Genomic DNA, 24,933 nt, shown 5'->3' on the forward strand with positions numbered 1-24,933 from the left:
CATAGAACCTACACAAAAATTGATCCTTGGCTGAGTTGTAATTCATCTCCATGAATTTCAGATTGAAATCACCTAAAGTGTGTTCTCTAACCACAATGGAATTAAGCTATTATTAATAACAAGAAGATAACCAGAAAATGCTTATGTGAGCCACCATTGAGAAGGACTTCTGAATAACTCACAGATGCAAGAAGAAATTACAGCTAAAATTGAAAAATTATGTGGAAAGTAGTGACAATGAAAATATAACATGTAAAAACTTGTGCTTAGAGGAAAATAGGCTTAAATATAGGCTCTTATGTGTATAAAAAAAGACTAAAGGCTAAAAATAAGTGATCATAGTTTTCATCTGAAAAGTTATTTAAACAAAGTAATATACTCAAAAAGAAGGAAAGAAATAAGAGCAAAAATTGAATTAAATGAAAAAAATGTACACTAGAAGAAAATCAACTAAAAAACTTGGTGGTTTTAAAAAGATTAACACAAGTGATAAGCTTCTAGCAAGACTATTCATAAAGAGAAAAAGAGAGATTATAAATTACCAGTATCAGGAATAAAGAAGAGGCCAAACAACCCCATAGACCCTATAGGCATTAAAAATCCTAAAAGGATATTATGAATAACTTCATACCTATAAATTTTAAAATTTGGATGAAATGTGAAAATTCTTTGAAAAAAATTCTAAAACTAACATAAAAAGGAAAAAAAATCTGAATATTCTGATATCCACTAGAGAAATTGAATCTATAGTTGAAGTCTTCCCCTGCAGACCCCATTTTTAATTTATTCTTATGGATTTGTAAGAATTATTTGTATTTTAAAAGTGAGTCTTTTGTCAGTGCATGTAGTGCAGATATCTTTGCCTACTCTGTAATTTGTCTTTTTGTTCTCTTAAATGATTACAGTTTATCCCCTGAAACAGGGGGGAAGGTAGAGTATATAGGTTTTTATTCAATTAGGTTGGTTGGTTTGGTGGTGAGATGTTTCCTATCTTCTTGATTTGTCTATTTTTTGTTTCTTCATAGAGAAAGTAGGAATAGTATTGTAACCTAACTGACACAATTCTTGGGAAGGTTAAATATCTTTTTTTTTTTTTTTTAAAGATTTATTACTTTATTTGAGAGAGAGCAAGAACATGAGCAGGGGGAGGGTCAAAGAGAATGAGACTCTCAAGCAGACTCCTGGATGAGCACAGAGCCGAAAGGGGGCTCAGTCTTAAAACCCTGAGATCCTGACCTGGGCTGAAATCAAGAGTTAGATACTTAACTGACTGAGCCATCCAGGTGCTCCCGGAAGATTAAATATCTTAATGTATATAAATATCTTGCTGTATCTTAAAACAGAGCCAAGTATATATTAATTACAGCCTTAAGAAGCATTGACTGCTTTTTATTTATTTTTCAAAAATCTTCAGTGACAAAGAAATGAGTATTTGTGCCTCTGGAGAAAAAAAAAAAAAAACAAAACATTAAGTGGTTCACTATTACCCAGCTGATAAAGTCTAAAATCTTAAACTGGTTTTTTGACTTCCCCACTTTGTGGCCCCAACAACATTTGTGTCTGTTTATCTTCTGTTCTAGTAAAGGTTCTTTTGTTGAAAGAAAAGAAACCGTTAAAATTAGCGCAGTGTATTATTACAATGTAATAGAGAATTCCACAAACATCCAAGGACAGGAAATTAGGTGCAGCCCAGTTTTGCATGGATTGAAATTAATAAATCAGGAAGCAGGACTTTCTCCACATTTCTTATCTAGCAATAGCACAGTCTCCTGTGTCTAACTTTCTCTAGAGAGCAACTTTCCCAGCTTCTGCTCTGGTGAAATCTTAGCCTTTTGATTCAAGCCACCACTACCAGCCTCCTTGTCTTTCAAAGGAAATTTCAAGAGAGAAACTCGGGATTTCTGACCATTGGTTTGTCTCTTCCTTCCTGTTAGGTCAGCCACAGCTAATTGTAGGTTCCCTAAGACTTACTCTGCAGAAACAAAGGACTGAGCACTGTGCAAGCTAAAAGGGGTTTTAAGCTTGATGGGCAAATTGACTGCCATGCTAATCACACCCCTATCATTCCTTTATTTCCCGACAATACTACCGCTTCTAGTTGGTCAGGTTTTACCACTGTCTAGATTGACTGCTTTTTGATCCTTCCCATCCAGAAGTTTGGTAAATTCACTAGATTTGTAGACATTTCTAAAGAATGCTTTTTTTTTTCCCTCCGGATGGGTAGTTGACCATCATATTTATTGATTAGTGTCACCTTTATTCTCAACTGCCATTGCAGTGTTTTGATTTTATATCTCCTTAATCTTCACGGATTTTCTGGAGTTTTGTGGGAGAGCTGAGTGAAAATGAAAGTAATCGAATCAAAAAATTCTCATTACAAATATGACCTCTAATATGCTTTCATTCTAAACAAAGAGTCCAGGAGAGATGCTTTGGATTATTAAAAAAAATGAATTGGCATGTCTCAATTATTGAATGATATTACCCCTTTCAAAAGTAAAATTAAATTATTCACATTTAGTCAGAATTGTTTCTGTGAGTTTCTGCTAGAATATGGTTCTGAGTAATTTTGCTGTGCATTTTCTTTTCCATCTTAATATTCAGTAATAGTTTTTAGAATGTCCTGGGTGCAAACTCAGTAATTCATGATTTGGATGGATGATAAATAATGAAATTTGGTTCATTATTAGTTATCTAAAACCTCCCTCTGGAAGGATAGGTGGGACATTTTCTTAAACAAATGGAGTGACAGCAATTAATTTTTTTTTTTTTAAGGAGAATGGACTCTGTTCATGTTTTATAAGGGAACTCATTTTAATTAGCATGTTGATTTGGGCATTGAGGTAGAAAATTACAAAAAGAAATCTCTGATCCAATATTCATAGTTATGTCCCTTCCGAGGTTAGAAGGTTAGTATGATAAACTGTATTCTATATCTCTAGAGAAACAAAGGTATACTATATGTAATCAAAATTTACCTGTTCTTATCTACTTAAATATTTTTTAGCCTTTATCAAATGTATATTTGGACTGAGTTCTTTACATATTAAAATGCTTATATTTTTTATGACATAGTGGGCAAAATATTTCTTTAACTTGTAATTTTTTTTTTCACATTTGATTCTTTCTTCTTCCTTGTAGGGTAGAGCCTGGATCAGAGTAGCACTCATGGAAAAGCATTTATCTGAATACATCTCTACAGCTCTGAGAGACTTCAAAACAACCAGGTTTATTTAAACCTTTTGATTTTCAAATATGTATTTAAAACAGTCACCTAAAGATTAGAAATAAAAACAGAATGAAGATTCATTCCTTTCTAAAGTCCTCAACTATTTTATTTCCTCTTTTTTGCACTACTTAGGTAAATCTACCATCTTCTCAGGAAAATGCCATTCATCAGCTAAACATACATGCACTTGGGTTTATCTTTTCAGGCTTCACATTATGCCTAGAATATCTTTTCTCTGAATCATTTCTGTTTCTTACACTTTTATTTTTTTTATTTTTTATTTTTTTAAAGATTTTATTTATTTATTCGACAGAGATAGAGACAGCCAGCGAGAGAGGGAACACAAGCAGGGGGAGTGGGAGAGGAAGAAGCAGTCTCATAGCAAAGGAGCCTGATGTGGGGCTCGATCCCATAACACCGGGATCACGCCCTGAGCGGAAGGCAGACGCTTAACCGCTGTGCCACTCAGGCGCCCCTTCTTACACTTTTAATACTTGAAATTTTCATTCTTTCCACAGACTTTTCCATGACCAATTAATTGGAAGGAAAATTTAACCATGAAATTCCTATAGCATTCTTACTCTTTCCACATTTTATTTCTTTGTTTTAATTCATATATGTAACTAATGATCGCTCACTTGTCTTTTTAGGACAGCCTATACCAGTGTTGTTTTTCTTAGGTTATATTCACCTAAGAGATGACATGCTGTGCCATGTGAAAGACAGGACTTTAGTATTTTTTTTTTACAGTGGTAGAAAAAAACATTCATATTAGGACAACAGGCATTCCTATAAAATCCTGGTCTACTAATCTCTGTTTATAGCTTTTGTTAAAGAAACCACTTTTCTCCATTTCAAAAGTATCTGTAAATGAAAACATTCAATAATTTCAATACTTTAAACATGTACTCTTTAACATATTGGCCACTAACCACATGCCACTATATAAATTAATACTCATTAAGAGTAAGTAAAATGACTAAATCACTCCTTCAGTTGTCATGTATCACATTTTAGGTGCGATAGTAGACATGGGGCTACCAAACTGCACAGCACAGCTGCATAAGCTTCTGTTGGACCACACTGCCTTAGATGCTTCTAAATTACCCTACTGATTTCTACCTCATAAAGCATATTTGTGAAAGAGAAGAAGAGAGTGACAACTATAAACCAGTTTTGATAGAGGAAATTAGGTCCATAGGTAAAGAAATCGTATATCTGGAAAATAAATTTCCATGTATTTGGAAATTAACACAGTATTTGGCATTTTGGATTTTGAGAAAATTTGGGCATTTATTACGGTGCATTCTTTTTTTGTTTGTTTTGTTTCCCACTTTACTTAGATATAATTGACATACTGTGTAAGTTTAAGGTACACATGTTGGTTTGATACACTTACATACTACAAAATGATTGTGGCCACATCATTAACCAGCACCTCTATCATAGCACATAATTATTTGATATATAATTATTGAATTCTTTTATAGCAATATGATTCTTTAGGGATATTTCCAAGGATGGGCAGTGAAATGATGATTATCTCTTAGATGTTTGAAATGAACTTCATGAAATGAAAAATTTGTGTCTTCTATTTATTGTCACCAGTAAATGAGTTTATTTATGAAAGATACTAAATATTAAGGATACTAAGTGTTTGAAAATAATAGTATTGGAATCTCATAGATCAAACCCCAAAATCCTAAATTAATGAAATCAAATCCAAGTTTATACAGTAATCATCTCCGGTGCAATAACAAGGTTGCATTAAGGTTACGGTAGTCTTCTGAGTAAAAATTAAAGCATGAATAATCTAAGTTGTTACTCTTGTTTCTTAGATAATTGGGTGGGGTAGAAATAATTCTTGAATAGATTATTTTTAGAATGAGTAGTTCAAATGCTTAAAGGGAAATGCTTTTTGCCTTGCTCTGAAGTATTAACTGTCCTTTTGGTAAAAAGGAAATGATTCAGCTCGAAAAAGTCCATGAGGTAAAAATACATATATATAAGAATATATTATTCAAACAGAAACATGGCTTAAGAAGTGTTTTTACACACACACGCAAATGTATAATGTTTATATATATACACACACACATAGTATTTAAATGTGAATATAATGGCTCTAATTCCCAGGAAAGAAAGTAAGGAGTTATGTCAGAAGTCTCATTTTAGGAGTTAACTGAAAAACACAGTTGCAAAGTCTTCCCTTTTTTGTTTTTAACTATTTACACTTTTTCTTTTTTTTTCTTTCTTTTTTTTTTTTTTACTGAAATGAAACCAAAGAAACTTCTTAATTTATAAGTAAACTTAATTGTGAACCTCTAGCCAAAGCATATCTATTATTTGGAAGATTAGGTTTGTAAAATACAAGCAAATTTTTGGGAAGAATAGTTACACCTTACCTTTTGTCTGGATGCTGCCTGATATAAGTACTTGTAGAACAATGAGAAATTATCTCTGATCCTTTAGGAATCTTGAGAGTTTCTGAATCAAGTGATTTCTTCTTGTTCTACTCTTCAAAGATTAAGAGTAAAAATTTGTATGGAACCAGAAAAGGCCCCGAATCTCCAAGGAACTGTTGAAAAGGAAAAACAAAGCTGGGGGCATCACAATGCCGGATTTCGAGCTGTACTACAAAGCTGTGATCACAAAGACAGCATGGTACTGGCACAAAAACAGACACATGGACCAATGGAACAGAATAGAGAACCCAGAAATGGACCCTCGGCTCTTTGGGCAACTAATCTTTGATAAAGCAGGAAAAAACATCCGGTGGAAAAAAGACAGTCTCTTCAATAAATGGTGCTGGGAAAATTGGACAGCTACATGCAAAAGAATGAAACTTGACCACTCTCTCACACCATACACAAAAATAAACTCCAAATGGATGAAAGACCTCAATGTGAGACAGGAATCCATCAAAATTCTAGAGGAGAACATAGGCAACAACTTCTATGACATCGGCCAGAGCAACCTTTTTCACGACACATCTCCAAAGGCAAGAGAAATAAAAGATAAAATGAACTTATGGGACTTTATCAGGATAAAGAGCTTCTGCACAGCCAAGGAAACAGTCAAAAAAACTAAGAGACAGCCCACGGAATGGGAGAATATATTTGCAAAGGACACCACAGATAAAGGACTGGTATCCAAGATCTACAAAGAACTTCTCAAACTCAATACACGAGAAACAAATAAACAAATCATAAAATGGGCAGAAGATATGAACAGACACTTTTCCAATGAAGACATACAAATGGCTAACAGACACATGAAAAAATGTTCAAAATCATTAGCCATCAGGGAAATTCAAATCAAAACCACACTGAGATACCACCTTACGCCAGTTAGAATGGCAAAGATAGACAAGGCAAGAAACAACAATTGTTGGAGAGGATGTGGAGAAAGGGGATCCCTCCTACATTGTTGGTGGGAATGCAAGTTGGTACAGCCACTCTGGAAAACAGTGTGGAGGTCCCTTAAAAAGTTAAAAATTGAACTACCCTATGACCCAGCCATTGCACTACTGGGTGTTTACCCCAAAGATACAGACGTAGTAAAGAGAAGGGCCATATGCACCCCAATGTTCATAGCTGCATTGTCCACAATAGCCAAATCATGGAAGGAGCCGAGATGCCCTTCAACAGATGACTGGATTAAGAAGCTGTGGTCCATATATACAATGGAATATTACTCAGCTATCAGAAAGAACGAATTCTCAACATTTGCTGCAACATGGACGGCACTGGAGGAGATAATGCTAAGTGAAATAAGTCAAGCAGAGAAAGACAATTATCATATGATTTCTCTCATCTATGGAACATAAGAACTAGGAGGATCGGTAGGGGAAGAAAGGGATAAAGAAAAGGGGGGTAATCAGAAGGGGGAATGAAACATGAGAGACTATGGACTATGAGAAACAAACTGAAGACTTCAGAGGGGAGGGGGTGGGGGAATGGGATAGACTGGTGATGGGTAGTAAGGAGGGCACGTATTGCATGGTGCACTGGGTGTTATACGCAACTAATGAAGCATCAAACTTTACATCGGAATCTGGGGATGTACTGTATGGTGATTAACATAATATAATAAAATAAAATTAAAAAAAAAAAGAGTAATGACTAAAATGGTAATACAAAGTGTTTACCCCAGGACAGAAGGAGGAGCTACATGAGCTAAGACGGGCAAGCTTGAGAATACTAATCAGTGGAAATCCAAGGATAAGATTGGATGGAAGAAGTATGGGGATGAGAAATACAGTAAATCCTCTGGTAGGAGTACATCACGTGGCTCCATAGTATTAGAGAAATTCAAGTGATTTTTTTTTTTTTTATAAGGTGGAGGATGTCTTAGTGAACAATTGAAAACAACTCTTGCAGAGTTTCATGGTTTAGGGATTGAGGTGTTACTGGGAAATAGCCAGGGTTGGATGGTTGGTGGACTTGAGATTCGAATCCAAGCTAAAAAAAAAAAAAAAAAAAAAAAAAAAAAAAAAAAAAAAAAAAAGAAAGAAAAAGAAAAAAATAGTGGGGAATTGTTTTGGTAGTTTACTGGGAATCCTGAGAAATAGAGAATAAGGTAAAGTAGGTAAGGTTGAAACTGAATTAATTTGTTCCAAGTTTTAATTTGTCCCCACCCACAGACTGAAAAATAATTAGAAAAGTTAAGCTAAGAAACACAAATATGACACTTGAAACAAGATTGAAAACATTCTGATAAGAATTTGAAGTAGCAAATATGGAAAATATAAAGAAGAGATAAAATTAGTTTTATGGAGACCTGTTTGTTACTTTACAACTGTACCACAGTACTTAATTTATAATGACAAAAGTTGTGCTCAGAAGAAATATCAATTTTCTTGAGTTATAGTAGGAGTAAGAGAAGGAAGGAGTAGAGTATAAAAAAAACTTCAAAAATTACTGAGCTCTCACAGAGTGAAAAAGGAGTTGATAATACTTTCTCACTTATAGAAAAGTAGATAGTGAAAAATTAATATATCTTTCAAGAGCTAAGAAGGAATTTTGGAATCCGAATCTGTTTAAAAGTTTTACATTATTAAGATGAAAAACATTAGTAAAAGTTGCTTGTATACTGCTGCCTCCTGGCATATACAAAAATTACTGAAAATGGATCTGACTTACATGGAAAATTCTTAGAGGAAAACATAAATGTAAATCTTCATTACCTTGGATTAAGAATAGTTTCCTGGATATAATACCAAATACACAAGCCACAAAAGAAAAAAATAGATAAATGGACATAATCAAATTTTAAAACTTTGTGCTTTGAAGAATACCATCAAGAAAGTGAAAAGATGACCCAAAGAATGGGAGAAAATGTTTGCAAAGCCTATGTCTGATAAGAGACTTCTATCTAGAATATAAATAAAGAACTCTTACAACTTAGAAATAAAAAAACATTTAAAATAGGCAAAGAATCTGAATAGGCATTTTTCCAAAGATATACAGCTGACCAATAAACACATAAAAGATGCTCAGTATTCATTAACCATCAGGAAATTGCAAATCAAAACCACAGTGTGAGGCTACTGCACACCCACTAGGATGGCTAAAATCAAAAGAACACATAATAACAAGTATTGGGAAGGATCTGGAAAAATTGAAACCCTCATACATTGATAGTAGAAAAGCAGAATGATGCGCAGCCCCTTTGAAAAACAGTCCGGCAATTCCTCAAAAGGTTAAACATAGATTTACCATATGACCTTGCATGGGACTCCTATATATGTACGTATATGTATTTCCAAGAGAATTGAACATGTGTTCATGAAAAGTGTCTATACAAATTTTCATAGTAGCATTATTCATAATAGCCAAAAAGTGGAAACAACCTAAGTGTCCCATCAACTGATGAATGAATGAATAAATAATGTGTATTCCATGCAGTGGAATGACCTTCAGCCATACAAAGAAATGAAGTGCTGCTTCTGCCACTACTGGTACTTGCTTGTGTGCTCACTAAGTGTGCATGACCTGGTACCTCCTTTGTGAAGTGGCAGCCGAGGAGACTCCGAAATTCTCCATGGTGGATGAAAAGCCCGAGGCAGAAGTCAAGACTGAGAAAAATAATCATACTAATTTGCACGTGGTGGGCCAGGACGGTTCTGTGGTGTAGTGTAAATTAGGAGGCCTACAACACTAAGCAAACTAACGAAAGCCTCTGTGTACCACAGGGTTTGCCTATGAGGCAGATCAGATTCCCACTGGAAAAGCAGCCCATCAGTGAAGCAGACACACCTGCGCAGTTAGAAATAGAGAATGAAGATAAAATGGGTGTGTTCCAGCAGCAGCAGCAGCAGGTGTCTACTAAAGAAGGAACTTGCTACTTTATTTCAGAACTGTCTTCCTACAGACCAAAAATACATTCTCTGTTAAAAAACAAAACAAAACCAAAAAATGTAATTTGATTCCCTCACATCCTGACCGCAGCATGATAGTTCCATTTTTTCATTTTCCCCTTTCCCATTCCTTTACTCTAAAGTAACTGGCATATTTGCACTAGCGGATTGCACTTTTTTAGTACTAAATGTCCGGTGGTATATTTTGATTGACATCAAATCAAGATGGGATGGGTAAAAGTAATGACTCTGTGAAAATATGCGCATTCTCCATGCTCATGCTCATTCAGCTCTTTATATTCCAGTAAATTGTTTTGTTTTCATGGTTTAACCAAAAAAAGAACATGAAAATTCTGGCATACCTTGTTTGGAGAATTTTAATGTTTTTCATTTATTATTATAAAATGGACAGTTTTATAACATTTTTGTACATAAATGTTAAATGTAGGGTAATCTGTCTTTAGGTAGAAATTAATTAGTCTGTAAGATGAATCCTGGATAGTTTTCCCTTCGTCAAGCATCTTGTCTAAATAAAATTCTTATTTAAAAAAAAAATGAAGTACTGATATATGCTACAACATGGATAAACTTTGAAAAACATTTTACTGTCCAAGAGCCATGCAGGCAATAATTCCTGGAAACAAGTAAGGAAAACCTTAAGGGTATATTTGATGTTATTCTGTTGTAAAAGTAAGAATAATCTTCTTGGTCATATTGAATTTACCATAAATGAATGCTTTTATTCCTAGCATCAAACATACTGTAAGCATATTCTTTTTGTTCTTTTGTTGTTGTGTTGGAATGTCTCTTCTCCTGTCAGAGGCCACCTTCTTCTGGATCCTATCCCCTTTCACCTCTTCCATTAGTTATCACCTTTCTCTTTTCTCATTCTTAATCTCTTTCCCACTGTTGGATCATTCCCACCCATATAGAAACATATGCTGCTATCTTCTACCTTGAAGAGAAGATTTCTCTATTGAACCTGTATTTCCTTCTGCTCATCTCCATGTTCTGCTTCATCACCTCACTTCTCAAAAAAAATGTTGATATATACTGTCATCATTTCCTTACCTTAGTGTCACTCTTGTATCTACTCTTGTGCAGTGTCTGTCCCACTCCACCAAGGATAATTTTTAAAAGGATACCAATAATATACAAGCTACAAATAGCTATTTCTCCTGTCCATACTTTACACTATTGCCCAGCTAAAACAGTTAGATACTTCCCCTTTCTTGAAAAACCTCTGTCTTTACCTTATATAACATTCCATGGCTTTTCCTTCTTCTTCTTTAATTGCTTTTCTGACTCTGTCTTTTTGGCTTCTTTCGCTCTTTACAACTTTGAAAGGTCAGTATTCTCCTGGTTCAGCCCTGCATTGTATGATCTTTATTCTCCATTCATTTTCCTTTCTGTCTGTCTTCATAGAATTTTTAGAATGGCTTTAAATACCACTTGTATGATCATGACACTGCATTTAAATCTCTGCCTAGGTAGTTCAGATATCTTGATTTTTTCCCCCTCTAGCCCTCTTTACCTCTTTCTTAGCAGATGGTTTCACAACCTACCTGCATGTTTGATCAAGTCAGAACCTAAAATTCATATTTTATTTCTCTTTCTCCGTCATTCTCTATAATCATTCGTAATTAACAAGTCTTGTCAGTCCTCTCTCCAAAATCTATCTTGATCTATTTACCTTAATCTCCAGATTGCTAGAGTGATAATACCTCATTTATCTCTTGTCTACACTCCCCTATTGATGTTCTCAGTGAGCTTCCAGTTTGCCCCCTTCCACTAGCCATTTATCTTCCAACAACCTTCTTAAAGTTAAACAGATTGTGTCAGTTCCCACTTAAGGCATTAAAATGGTTTCTCGTCAAATACATTTCCTGGAGTCAAATCCAGGCTTTACCAACTTTCTAGTGGTAGAATCTTAGACAAGTGCTTAATCCCTCTCTGGCATAATATGTGCTGGTAAAGTTAAAGAATGTAATTCATATAAAGCATTTGTCACTGTGCTTGGCACTCAGTAAATGTTCACATTTATTGCTGATGTTATATGGTCTACAGAGCCCTATGTGATCAGATTGCTGCAGGCTTAAGGTCTCAAGCTAAACACTACAAAATGCCTTTCCTAATAGCGATTTTCTTCAGAGCTGAGTTCTCCTTCAGTTTTTCTCTACCTCAGCAACCTGTTTATTTGCTTTATACTACTTATCTTCAACCCTAATTACCTTTTTCTTTTGTTTGTTGCCTGTCCCCTCTCCTATGGTACGCTCCATGGAGAGGGACCATACTTAAGTTGTTCACCATTTAACTTTAGTACCTAGCACAGTTCTTGCCCCATAATAGGAATTTATTATTATTTATTATTACATTCCTAGCAAGATCTTTGGAGATTTACTTTTGATCAGTTTTTCATTCTGATTCAGTTGGCCTTTGAATGAAATACAACATTTATTTATGATGCTATAATCTATTTTTCATGTCATGAGGGAGACTTTTCTAGCCTCCTCCCTTAGAATTTCATATGTCGAGACTAAATTGGGCAAGGGAACTAGAATGTGATAATGAAATTTCTTTGGTTTATGAGATAACATTTCTCATATTTTAATATTGCATTTTCAGTATGTAGAATAACTTCTGACAAAGAGGGAAAATTGGAAGCATGATATTGTACAGTGCCGATATGATCTATACTGGTTGTTCACCTTGGATGCCATCCAAAGGGTATTTGTTACTGAAGTACCTGAAAGGCCTTCAAATAGTCTTACAGTATGAATACTAAATGTAGCATTATAGAGATATGTTTCAATTAGAGTTAAATTATATATGAAAAGAGAAAAAGTACTATTATTAGGGTGTTATTTTAAATGTTTTCCTGGTTTCTAATATTTTTCTAGTCAACAGACAAATGAAAGAGTATACCTAATAAAAAATTGGAAGTTTTTCTTCCAGATCACAGTAGTATCAAGAGTTGCTCATAATTTTCCTTTGCTTCTAACAAGCAAAACTTCTTTAGAGATACAATCCAATGTATAAAGCTTTAAATGGAAATTTTATGTATCTTTTTTACCTTTCACTTTCAGTATTTATAATGCATTTTGGCAATTCAGTTTACTGTTTTGGTTAGATCCTTCTCATATAATTATTTTCCTTAGAACAAAAATATTTTCAACTAGAGAAAGAGAATGTTTTTTTAGTGTTACCTTACTATTATTGAATTTAGTCATCTTAGGGTTTACCTTTGGCTCATTTGTTACATAACTTTGGTTATATAACCAAATTTAATAATGCTCCCGTTTTTCGATGAGATAAAATGAAGAGATTTAAAGTTTACAGTTTTTTGAAGTCTTTGAAAATGTTGATGATAAGAATCAGACTTTCATTTAAAATTATTGCTATGTTGATTTGATTAAGAGAATAAAAATTAATTTTCCTAATAGCTTCTCATTTTTTAATACATGTGAATGATGTCTTTGATTAAATGATAAAAATATCTTTTTCAGTTCAGATCAATTCATTCTTTTGAATACTGAATTAAGTTACTTATAAAAAGTTACCTCAAAGTTAGAAGTGTATTTTATGAAAAATACTTTTTTCTTAGCCCACACTAATAGTGAAGACATTCAGCATACAATGGACAATTTTTTTTTTTTTTTTAAGGAGAGAAAGAGAGAGAGTGAGCACACATACATATGTGGGTGGGGCAGAAGGAGAGGGAGAGAGAGAATCCCAAGCAGGCTCCATGTCCAGAAGCGCAGAGCCCCATGCTGGGCCTCATCTCACAACCCTGAGATCATGACCTGAGCTGAACTCAAGAGTTGGATGCTTAACTGACTGAGCCACCCAGGTGCCCCTGGACAACTCTTAACTAGCACTTCCTCTTCCATTTGTTCTTCTATACCCTCTAATGCAGTAAAAGCTGTTATAGTAAATGAGTTCTGTACAACATTACACTTCAGGTATGGTTTTATTTGAGTGGAATTATTTCACATGTAGCAAGTGTTTCACTTATATTGTTTAACTTAAAAAATAATCAGTAAAAATAAAGCCCCCCAAAAATCATTAGAACAATATTATATACACACGTATATAAGATCATTGGACTTTAAGAAATCTCTAAAAGTGGTTAGATTTGTGTGTGTGTGTGTGTTTGATATTCATCAACAGTCTCAATTTTGACATTAGGAAGCAAGCATAAATAATTTTGATCTGATTCTTAGAATGTACTTTTAAACATGGTGGACTCAAGATGGAGAAAAAAAAAAGTAGACCTTTTCTTATATAGGGAAATACTAGGAATAATGGGTGATTCCCAGTATCAAAAACCAGAATTCTTTCTAAGCCATGTGTCCCGTAGAATTTGGGGATCTAGAGCCATTGTAATCATAGTTCTTCCAGGAGTCAAAATATTCTCTCAGTAGCCAGTTTAGCTATTGGGACAGTGACAGAATCTCAGGCATATGATTTAAATATCTTCATCTTTTTGTGGGATATCTTAGTTAAATAAATAGAAATTCCTTCCATTTATTTTATTAATCTTTGTTACACTGGAAGTTTTTAGTTTTTCTCTTCAAGTCAATAAAAGCAATTCCCATATTTCCAAGGAAACAGAAAACATCTATTCCATGCTAGTCTTCCCACCATATTTGTTTGTAGCCTTACATCTGACAGAGGGTAGAATAGTGGTCTCTTATTTTCCTTTGTACTTTTATTTGTTTAAAATTCCTTATGAACTATAACATAGGTTAAATTCTCTTTAATATTTTTGTTTTACAGGAAATGGTTTTACAGGTATGGTTTAATAGAAATATATAGAACTTAAAGTAAGAAGAATTAGGTTTCCTCCTTGAGCAATTTATCTGCATGAGCTTGGGCAAATTGTTTTGACCTAATTCTTAACTTTTCTTGATGGTAAATTTGAAACTAATGATAGTTCTTTCCACCTTTGCTTCACGGGCTTTTTAAGCAAGTATCAAATGATATGTTGTAAAAGTATTTTTAAACTGTGAACTATGCAAAATTGGCAGTGGGATTATGAGCATATTAAAATCTTTTTTCCCAAAAAGAGTAAGATAAATTTCATTTACTAAAATGTTTTCCTTCTAGTTAGTGGGGTCTTACAGAGTGGCATCCACTGTCTATGTCTAATATAAATAGATATAACAATTAAATGATCCCTGCTTACTGAAAATCAACTAGGTTTTGCACAGTATTATTTTTTAAAGAAAGTAAATACAATGAGCTTACATTCTTTTGTGGAAAAATATCTTAGGCTCATATCATGATATTTTCTCAAAATCTATAAGTATATTAAAATAAAATTTTAGTATTTTTAACAACTAACGTTAACCGAAACAGAAAGCTTTATAGGAATTAACACTGATAGATTCATATTCATATTTTGTCAGATATAATGAACACTTTCTTTTTCATACGCAGTTACCCTGCTAGCCCATTAGTATTGTAGTGTTAAAAGTTAGCATGAATTACTAATGATCTCATCTTTCTAGTTCTTCATTTAGTTAATAACCCTTGGAATTAAAGAAAAACAATGTGTGTTTGTGTTTGTTCTATATGTACAACAATAGTCTACATAGTTTCAAAAAGAGACCAGTATAAATGACTGTGAATTTGCCACCTTTCAAATTACATTCATATTGCTTCACTATTAGAGAAAAATAGTAGACAATTTTGGCCTATTGAAAGAGTCACTTTAGGAATTCTTTTTAAGAGAAGTGGAAACACTTAGAATGATTTTTTTGTTATGTTGGCATTTTTTTTCTAAATATCTACAAGAATTGCGTGATCCGGATAGTTTTTAATTTGATAAATAAAATTTAGTTCTTTCTACTTTAGTTTGGTCTCTAAATAATTTCTATAGATGAAATTTCAGTCTGCTTTTAATATTTACATATTTATCCATTTCATTTTTTAGGCGATTTTATGAAGATGGAGCAATTGTCTTGGGTGAGGAAGCAAATATGCTTGCTGGCATGCTGCTTGGACTCAATGCTATTGATTTCAGGTACTTAATCTAAGTGTATTCAGTTTCTAAGTTATTCAACTTCATAATAGTTTCTATTTAGGGTTTTTTTTTTGTTGGTTTGCTAATAATTAAAGCACACAGCTGGATATTGATACTTGATACCTGTTGTTCCCCATCCAGCGACATCAGCTTTCTGACTGGGTTTGCTCTCAGAAAAGAGACTGTCTTGGGTTAAGGAATTAACTGACATGTTTGGTCTCTAGCTTGGGCAAAACAATCCTAGACTGCATTTCCCCAGCAGAAAAATTATACCCTGGTAGCACTGAAGGAAGTTTTTGGATCTTATCTCTTAGTATTTTTTAGCTCCTGCTTTAAAATGAAAAGAGATGCACTAAATGTAGATTTAAAGCCAGAAAGATTTTCATTATCTCATGTATTGAAATAAAAAAGATCCTGGCATATCTTGGGTGTCTTATGTTTGTTTTATGTATCTAGACCATCAAAAATATTGTTAGCATTTGCTTTTATTACCAACGAGATGAATTGATTTCAGACTAAGATTATAAGTAGTAAACATATAAATGTAAGTTTTTCATAGATTTATGGGAGTATCTTTTTACATTTCTTTAATTGATCCAAGATTTACATTATGCTAAAAGTAAAAGGTTTGTTTATAACAAGAACTCAAGCATAAGAATGATGAAAATATTATAATTTTTTGAAAAATATCACTTAAAAATCCAAGAATATAAAAAATAAGTATAAAACATAATTGGAAATCTGTTAGATCTTGAATCAAAAAAATAATGCTGCTCATTTCCACTGAGGTTACCATTTTTTAGTAAATCACTTCCATTTCAAAATATTTTCATTTTATCAGTATACTTTTCCTTTGTTTAAGATTTAATAAAGTAGTATTCAGTTATTAGCTTAATTGTTCAGAATTTGAATATGATAGATGCAATCTGGAGGTTGTTTTTTTGATCCTTCCAAGTGTGTTAATTTTTCACATGTCATGCTGCTAAAAGCGTATGTCTTAAAGATACAATAGTAATAATTTTGTAAATGAAGGAAAGCACTTATAAAGTATGACCACTTTTGTTCATTCCTTATTCAAGTATGAAAAAGTACATACATGCCCTTCATACTAATGTATTAGAATGGTATTTCAACAGGCAAACTTACCAAAGAAACTAGAAGGTGGGAGTTCATAGATGAATTTGTTTTTTTAAAAGATCAACCTACATCTTGTAAATGTTCTTGTTTATGTTCCTAGAAGATGGACTTTTTTCTTTTAATAATAGTAATAATAGAACTAAACACTTTTTTAAAAAAAATAATCCAATTGGATATACCATCATACAAGACAAAGATTATTGGATTGGGAGACCAGGAGATCTAGAATTTCTTTGCTGGCTTAATAAGATTCCCAGTATGACTTTGGGCAAATCTCAACATTTTCCTGTTGCCATGGCCTCAGAAATGATTGACTAAAGATTAAAAGGCTTTTTTCTTTTTTTTTAGCATTCTTTTTAGGTGTAAGATCCAAGCCCTTTCATCTATTCAGATAATTTAGGAAACTTTCATTTTCTAATTAGTGAGACCTTTTAAGGAGTTAGTCAATGTCACATAGAGTTTGTATGAAAATGTGAACAAGTCTTCATTTGAAAATTCTCTAGTGACATATTAAAATCCAGTGAAGACTAAGGTAGTATCCATTAAATAATGTTTAAACAGATTTCTCAGAAAGTTTTTCTTTTGCATGATATATTCATATTAGAGTGTATTAACTTGTGCAATCTTTTGTCATTGGTAGTGAACGTAGAGTATCTTTATTAAGGTGTTTATTTTTAACCAGTAGCATTTAAAATCTGAATTTAAAAATTTACCTGCAATTTGATGAAACAAATGTCTCTAACAAGGGATTGTTTATAGCACAACATCAATTTAAAAGTTTATGTATTATATGACACATTTATTGTCTCTTGTCTCAGCTTCTGCCTTAAGGGAGAAGGACTGGATGGAAACTTTCCTGCGGTAATAGACTACACACCATATTTGAAGTTTACCCAAAGGTAATTAACATTTTGAAATATGCTATTGAAATCTTAATTTATAGTTGAGTATCTTGTGTAATATATTCATCTCATTAAAATTGCTTTTATTTCAGTATCAGAAATCATTCAAAAATACAAACGCCATTTGCATTTTTAGTGTTTATGTAAATACACTTTTTACATAATTGTAATTTCAGCATAAATATAGTTTTTAGAAAACAGCATGTATTTCTATTGGTGTAGTCATTATAATGAGAACTTTAATAGCTCTGTTATAGTCTATTGAGAGTTCAAAACTGAAATCCATCATTCAGATTGTTCTCCATTTTCTTTCCATTATAAAGGAAAGAATAATGAACATTTTGTGCAAAACAATTTTCTATTTGTTTCTGCTGTGAATTTACAGTTACTCAGGCAAATACAATGAAAAATTTTATGGCCCTTAAAGTGTGTCTGTATAAAAGAGCTGTATCAATTCATCCTACTACCAGGATTGTATGAGAGTTAAGAATTTCCTACAGTCTCATCAGCATTGAAAATTAATCAGATGATATAGATTTTTTTGAAAGTCTCTTCACATAGTTTCCTGAATAGAATGATCATCTTTATATACTTTAAAAATATTATGGTAAGGCCAGAGCTGTAAGGGAAACAGAAAGAGAGAGAGTAATATATGTATATGTGTAATGTATGTACACACACACGCGCGCACACACACACACACACACACACACACACACACATACACTCTGAAGATGCATTTATTGAGGACTAATGTAAGAAAGAAACTTTCCTAACTGCCAGGGATACATAGATTTCAAGAGGGTAGACACTTTATGAAATTCTGAAAAAGAGTATAGTCCTTGTTCCCAAGATAATCACCATCTAGTTAGAGAAGTCACTGTTGGAGAGATGAGTGTGAAGATACTTAGATAGTGAGGGAGGAGTAACACAGTATTATGGTACCAAGATTTCTAACTTGAGTAAGTGGATCACTTGGGAAAAGGGGTAATTATAGTACATTAGATTCATAAAAAAAATTATAGCAAGAATTTTTGGACAGGCATAAAGGTGGGATTTTATATTTTATTGTATACGAATACCACATCTTCTCTATCCATTCATCCACTGATGGACTTTTAGGTTGTTTCTGTGTCTCATCTATTGTACATGGTGTTGCTATGAATGTAGGGTGCAGATATCTTTTCAAGATAGTGTTTTGTTTTCTTTGGCTATATTCCCAGAAGGGGAATTTCTGGATCATACAGTAGTTCTATTTTTAAGTTTCGGAGGAAACTCCATACTGTTTCCCATAGTGGCTGTATCAAATTTGCAATCCCACCAACAGTGCACAGGGCTTCCTTTTCTCCACATCTACACTAGCATTTGTTATCTTTTGTCTTTTTGGTGATAGCCATTCTAACAGGTGTGAGGTGGTATCTCATTGTGATTTTGATATGCATTTCCCTAAGATTAATGATGTTGACCGTCTTTTCATGTACTGTGAGCTTTTCATATATCTTCTTTGGAGAAATGTCTGTTGAAGTCTATAATCCATTAGTAAATAACTGGATTATTTGTCTTTTTGTTGTTGAGTTTCTGTTTTGGATATTAACTCCTTATAGTGTTTATAATTTGCATTTATTATCTCCCAATCAGTATGTTGCCTTTCCATTTTGTGGTGGTCTCTTTTGCTATGCAGAAGCCTTTTAGTTTGATGTAGGTCCATTTGTTTACTTTTGCTTTTGCTTTTATTTACCCTTTTTTTGGCCTCAAATCCAAAACTTGTCTGGATTGATGTCAGGGAGCTTACTTTCTGTTTCCTTCTAGGAGCTTCACAGTTTCAGCTTTATTCTTTCACATGAGGCTGATCAGTTTTTTCAGCTCCACTTATTGACAAGACTATTCTTTAACTGTTGTATGTTTTTGGCTCCTTTGTCATAAATTAATTGACCAAATATGCATAGGTTTATTTTTGGACTCCATTTGGTTCCATTGATCTGTGTATCTGCATTCATGCCAGTAACATTCTGTTGTGATAACTGTTGATTTGTAATGTATTTTGAAATCAGTAAGTGCAATGACTCCAGCTCTGTTCTTTCTCAAGATTGCTTTGGCTGTTTAGTGTATGTGGTTCCATACAGATTTTACAATTGTTCTAATTCTATGAAAAATGCCATTGAATTTTGATAGGTATTGCATTGAATCTTAGGTTGCTTTGGGTACCATGGTCATTTTAACAATATTAATTTTTTCAGTTCATGAGCAGAGAATGTCTTGAAGTTTATTTGTGCCTTTCTCAGTTTCTTTCATCACTGTCTTAACAGTTTTCAGTGTAGAGAGGTCTTTTACCTCCTATTTTACATCTATTCCAAGGTATTTTATTCTTTTTGATGTAATTATAAATGGGATTGTTTTCTTAATTTTTCTTTCTGATAGTTTGTCATTAGTGTGTAGAAACACAGCTTATTTTGTATATTGATTTTGTACTCTGCGTCTTGACTGAACTCATTCATTCTAACAGTTTATTGCTGGTGTCTTTAAGGTTTTTAATATATAGTATTATGTCATCTGCATACAGTTTTCACTTCTTCCTTTCTAATTCAAATGACTTTATTTTTCTTGCCTAATTGTTCTGGCTAGGATTTCCAATACTATGTCAAATAATAGTGGTGACAGTAGGTATACTTGTCTTCTTCCTGATTAGAGGAAAGGCTTTCAGCTTTTTTACCACTGAGTATGATAGTCGCTGTGGGCCAGTTAGATATGGCCTTTATTATTTTGAGATACCTTCCCTTTATACCCAGTGTATGGAGAATTTTTATGATTTTTTTTTCTTTCTCAATACTTGTATTCTTTGCCCTCTTTTTTTTTTCTTTTTAAGATTTATTTACTTATTTTAGAGAGAGAGTGCGGGGGTGAGGACAGAGAAAGAGGGAGAGAGTATCTCAAGCTGACTTCCTGTTGAGCATGGAGCCCAACATGGGGCTTGATCCCATGACCCTGAGATCATGATCTGAGCCTGAATTAAGAGTTGGACACTTAACTGACTGAGCCACTGGGTGCTCCTGTACTCTTTGCTTTCTATTCTACATTTTTTGCATTTCTTTTTCTACCCTTTTTCTATTTCTTCTTCTTTCTTTTTTTCTTTATTATTTTTCTTCTCCTCCCATTTTATTTCTCTACTAGTTTACAAGTTATATACTATACTTCTCTTCTTGTTTTTGTACTCCATTAATTTTAATATGCATACTTAAAAGTTAACAAAGTATAAAGTTAACATCTTTACTACCTATCCATATAAATGAGGACTTTGCATTGTTTTAACTCGTCATTTCATTCTTGACATATGCTATTACCATCTGGAATTTTAGGTCTCTGATATTTTTAAAATATTGTTAGTGTATCATGCTCTCAATATTTGTTTAGATTTACCCATAAGCTTAAAATTTCCTTTGCTCACTCTTTCTTCTTGGACCTTCTATTTCCTGGAGCATGATCAGTAGTTCTTTAGGAAAAGTTCTTGGTATAGCTCTCAGGTTTTAGTTTTCTGAATATGTGCACTTACACTGCCCTTTTCCTGGGAAGATAATTTTGCTGGCTATGCTGTTCTAGCATAGCAATTATTTTTTTCTAAGCATTTTGAAAACCTTTAATAAGTAATTGTAATTTCTTCATATCTTTTATTCTGTCTTTGTATCTGCCTGTTAGCTCATCCATTTAATTTTTAACATCAAAATAGGTTTTTATTGGAAGTTCTGTTTGTTTTTCAGAGCTGGAGGTTTAACCTCAGCCACTGCTTTATTCTCTCTAGTCATGGTTGTGACAGGCATATTTCCTTTGGTATGTGTTTGTTTATTGGTTTGTTTCCTAGATCATTGACTGGGAGCATCTCCTTGGAGGTCGGACCTTTCCTTATGTGGAAGTCTCTGATTCATATTTGCAACATACTTGGGTCCTAGACTCCAGAGCCCAACAGGTGTAAACACATATCACAGAAAATGAAATATGTATCTTTCTTTGATCCTTATGATATTTCCCACCAGTATATCTACGCAAACCAATGAAATTATTATTTCTGAGCTGGATTTGTTTTGAGTCATATTTTCTTGGTGTGCTTTCCATTTCTTTAATTGTTCTGTATTCATATGCATCTTGTAGACAACTTATTGTTGGTCCTTATTTGTCTTTTTTTAAGGTTTATTTATTTATTTTAGAGAAAGCGTGTGAGCAGGGATGGGGCAAAGGGAGAGGGAGAGAGAGAATCTCAAGCAGACTCCACAGTGATCACTGAGCCTGATGTCGGGCTTGATCCTGTGATACATGAAATCATGACCTGAGCTGAAATCATGACTTGGATGCTTTCACCCAGTTGCTCCAGTCCTTATTTGTCTTAATTAAACTTAAACATTTGGCTTTTGCTGTTGAGTTTAACCCATTTAAAATTTTTGTAACTTATTTTGTATTAAGGATTATTCTGCCATCTTATTTTTTGTTTTGAATTTATTGTTTTCTTATTTTGCCTCTCTATTTGATAGGTCAGAGGATTTTTTTTAATACTTTGAAGATTATACAGAATATTTGTATGCTATTTTTTATGTTAATATCATTGCTTATATTTTAAAATGTATTTTTCCCTGTTCCTCTTTAAGTGTAACGTCTCCTCTTTCTTCTAAACCAGACATCCATTTTAGTGTACTTCTTCATTTAGTTCCTTCTTCTTCTTTCTTCTTTCTTCTTCTTCTTCTTTTTTTTTTTTTTACCTTCTTCTGTCCTCCTCTACTAAATGGATGTCATTAGGAATTTCTGATATGGATTGTAAACAGTATTTCCTCTCCTCTACCTCTGCTTCTCCTTCTTTCCCCAATGGAAGATGCTTGGGAGTGACTATTTTTTCTTAACCTTTTATCATCTCCTCTTTGCTAAAGCTGAGCTGACTCAAACACTGCCCTATTATACCCCACTGACATTAGGCTGGTTGTGCTGTTTGTCTGCACAGCAGTGGATACTGGACAAGCAGTGATCTACCTGAGGCAGTAAAAAAACTCATCCAGAAAGTTCTTTCCAGCACATCTAGGTTTTCTGGTTCCCTTCTCTGGAAATCTTTTCATTCTTCTCAGAACATTCTCACAGTCCTTATGTTAATTCTTGAGGTTTATAAACCTCAGTTGAACTTCTGTAGCATCTCGAGGCTTGACTATGTGAGAGGGTGTCGGCAGTCTATACTAGATAGTCATTTTTTTTTCAGGAAGCTAAAGTCTTAATAATTATTGTATATGGAGTGCTAAGTATTTTGGAGTCGGCTCACTAGCAGCTTACAAAATAGAGAAGTATTTCTTAATGGAGTGAAACATATTAACTTTATTTTTAAAATTTTAATCCTCCCAGTTCTGACAGCATCAGCAGTGACGAGGAAGAGCTGAGGACTTTGGGAAGCAGTGGTAGTGAAAGCAGCACTCCAGAGAATGTCGGGCCTCCTTTCATCATGGATGAGAATAGTTGGTTCAACAAGTGTAAGAGAGTTAAACAAAAGTATCAGCTAACCCTGGAACAGAAGGTATTTATCAGTTGCCAAAAGTCATTTAATCTGATTCTCATTATTGCCTTTGGACTATCACTGCCAAAACATCTTTTAGCTGAATGTAAGTGTTGACCCATTGCTACTTCCTTTCTGTTCTTGAGTTGTCCTTGTCTTGATGAAAAATCATGCAGAGTTTTAAAAGAGGCACTTGTTTTTTCAACTTCTTCTAATTTTATGTTTTAATATAAAAATTAGCCATTTAGGGGCACCTGGTTTGCTCAGTCGGTTAAGTATCCAACTCTTAATTTCAGCTGAGGTCATGATCTCAGGGTTGTGGAATCAAGCCCTGTGTTGGGCTCCATGCTGAGCTTGGAACCTGCTTAAAATTCTCTCTCTCCCTGTTTCTCTCTGTCCCTCCTGCCCTCTAAAAAAAGTTAAAAATATTCTTCTGTATGTGATTTCATTTATATGTTTGAGAGTTTAGCGTTTATTAGGAGGGTAAAGGTAAAACAGACAAATATGAAAAAAATTCTGTATTTGTATCATTCAACATAGTCCTTAAGGGAAAAGCACTATTAAGACTAAAGTAATTCATTGCCCTTGAAAAAAAAAAAAAAGAAACAGTTCATCAGGAATGTGAACATGGTAGAGATGGGTAAAATGGGTGAAGGGGGTCAAAATATACAAACTTCCAGTTTACCTACCATGAGTAAACATCTTATTGAACTTCAGGGAAGGGCTTTAAAAGATGGAGGACATACGTTAAATTTTTCTATTCAATTAAAATGATTTTTTTCAATATTTCATCAGTAATACTTTGAGATTGTTTCATTAAACATGTAAAGAATAGCATTTAACCTACTCATTATTGATCTTCAAGATATACATTAGAACTGTGCAGTAGCTTTATTTCGTTGGTACTGTATTTTCAGGGTTATCTTGAAGAACTCTTACGACTTCGAGAGAACCAGCTGTCTGAATCTGTCTCCCAGAATAAAATACTACTTCAAAGGATTGAAGATTCTGATCTGGCCCATAAATTGGAAAAGGAACAATTAGAATATATAATTGTGGAGCTTCAAGATCAGTTGTAAGTGAGATCCTTTGGGGAAAATATTGGCCGTATGTAAACATAAGAAAATGTCATGTTTTGACATAGGATTGAAATTCTGAGAAGTCTGATTGCCTGCTATTAAGTTCTTTTTCACTTACTCTTTTTAGAAAGTTTACTTTTCCTTTTCTCATAAAAGTAATCCAAGTAATCCACGCTCATGGCAGAAATTTTACAAAATACAGGAAGAAAATAAAAACTATCTTCGGGTGTGTGCTACCCAGACAGAGTTAACTGCTATAACTTGATGTGTATTCTTTCAAATGCATGTACATAATTTGAAAAGTATTTATTTAGTTATTCATTGACTGATTAATTAATTGATTCAAAAGATGGGATATAAGACCAGTACCACTCCAAGTACAGTGATGGTGCAGCGTTTGTTCCCATGTGTGCCAGAGTGTCACTAAGCACACTTTGGTATAGCTTTTTCCATAGCAGTAGTTTTTTGGGTGTTTTTGTTTCTGTTTTTGTTTTTTTCCCTGAAGAAAGGTGTGTAGATCACACTCTGGTATAAGCTCCTTAATTTGTCATTTTTCAAAGCACTTGCACTAAACATACCATTTTGTCAAACTTGATTTTATCAGTTAATTGTTTATGGTGAAAATCTTCTCACATTAATATTTATTTAATCTTAAAGGATGATATTCAAGTTTTTATTTTGA

General features: G+C 33.5%; 1 protein-coding gene and 1 pseudogene across 4 annotated transcripts in view; both read left to right on the forward strand.

Moving 5' to 3' along the window:
• RUNDC3B (RUN domain containing 3B) overlaps positions 1 to 24,933 on the forward strand; it is a 126,503-nt gene that overhangs the window by 55,859 nt on the left and 45,711 nt on the right. For all 4 annotated transcript variants that reach the window (XM_034667382.1, XM_034667397.1, XM_034667389.1 and 1 more), the window contains 5 exons: positions 3,142 to 3,227; positions 15,529 to 15,618; positions 17,574 to 17,654; positions 23,025 to 23,193; positions 24,090 to 24,247. In XM_034667382.1, the coding sequence (XP_034523273.1) occupies positions 3,142 to 3,227; positions 15,529 to 15,618; positions 17,574 to 17,654; positions 23,025 to 23,193; positions 24,090 to 24,247 (584 nt within the window). The remainder of the gene's footprint in view (positions 1 to 3,141; positions 3,228 to 15,528; positions 15,619 to 17,573; positions 17,655 to 23,024; positions 23,194 to 24,089; positions 24,248 to 24,933) is intronic.
• Positions 9,062 to 9,859, forward strand: LOC105241922 (annotated as a pseudogene).

Source organism: Ailuropoda melanoleuca, chromosome 1 (genome assembly GCF_002007445.2).
Source record: "Ailuropoda melanoleuca isolate Jingjing chromosome 1, ASM200744v2, whole genome shotgun sequence".
Classification (NCBI taxonomy): domain Eukaryota; kingdom Metazoa; phylum Chordata; class Mammalia; order Carnivora; family Ursidae; genus Ailuropoda; species Ailuropoda melanoleuca.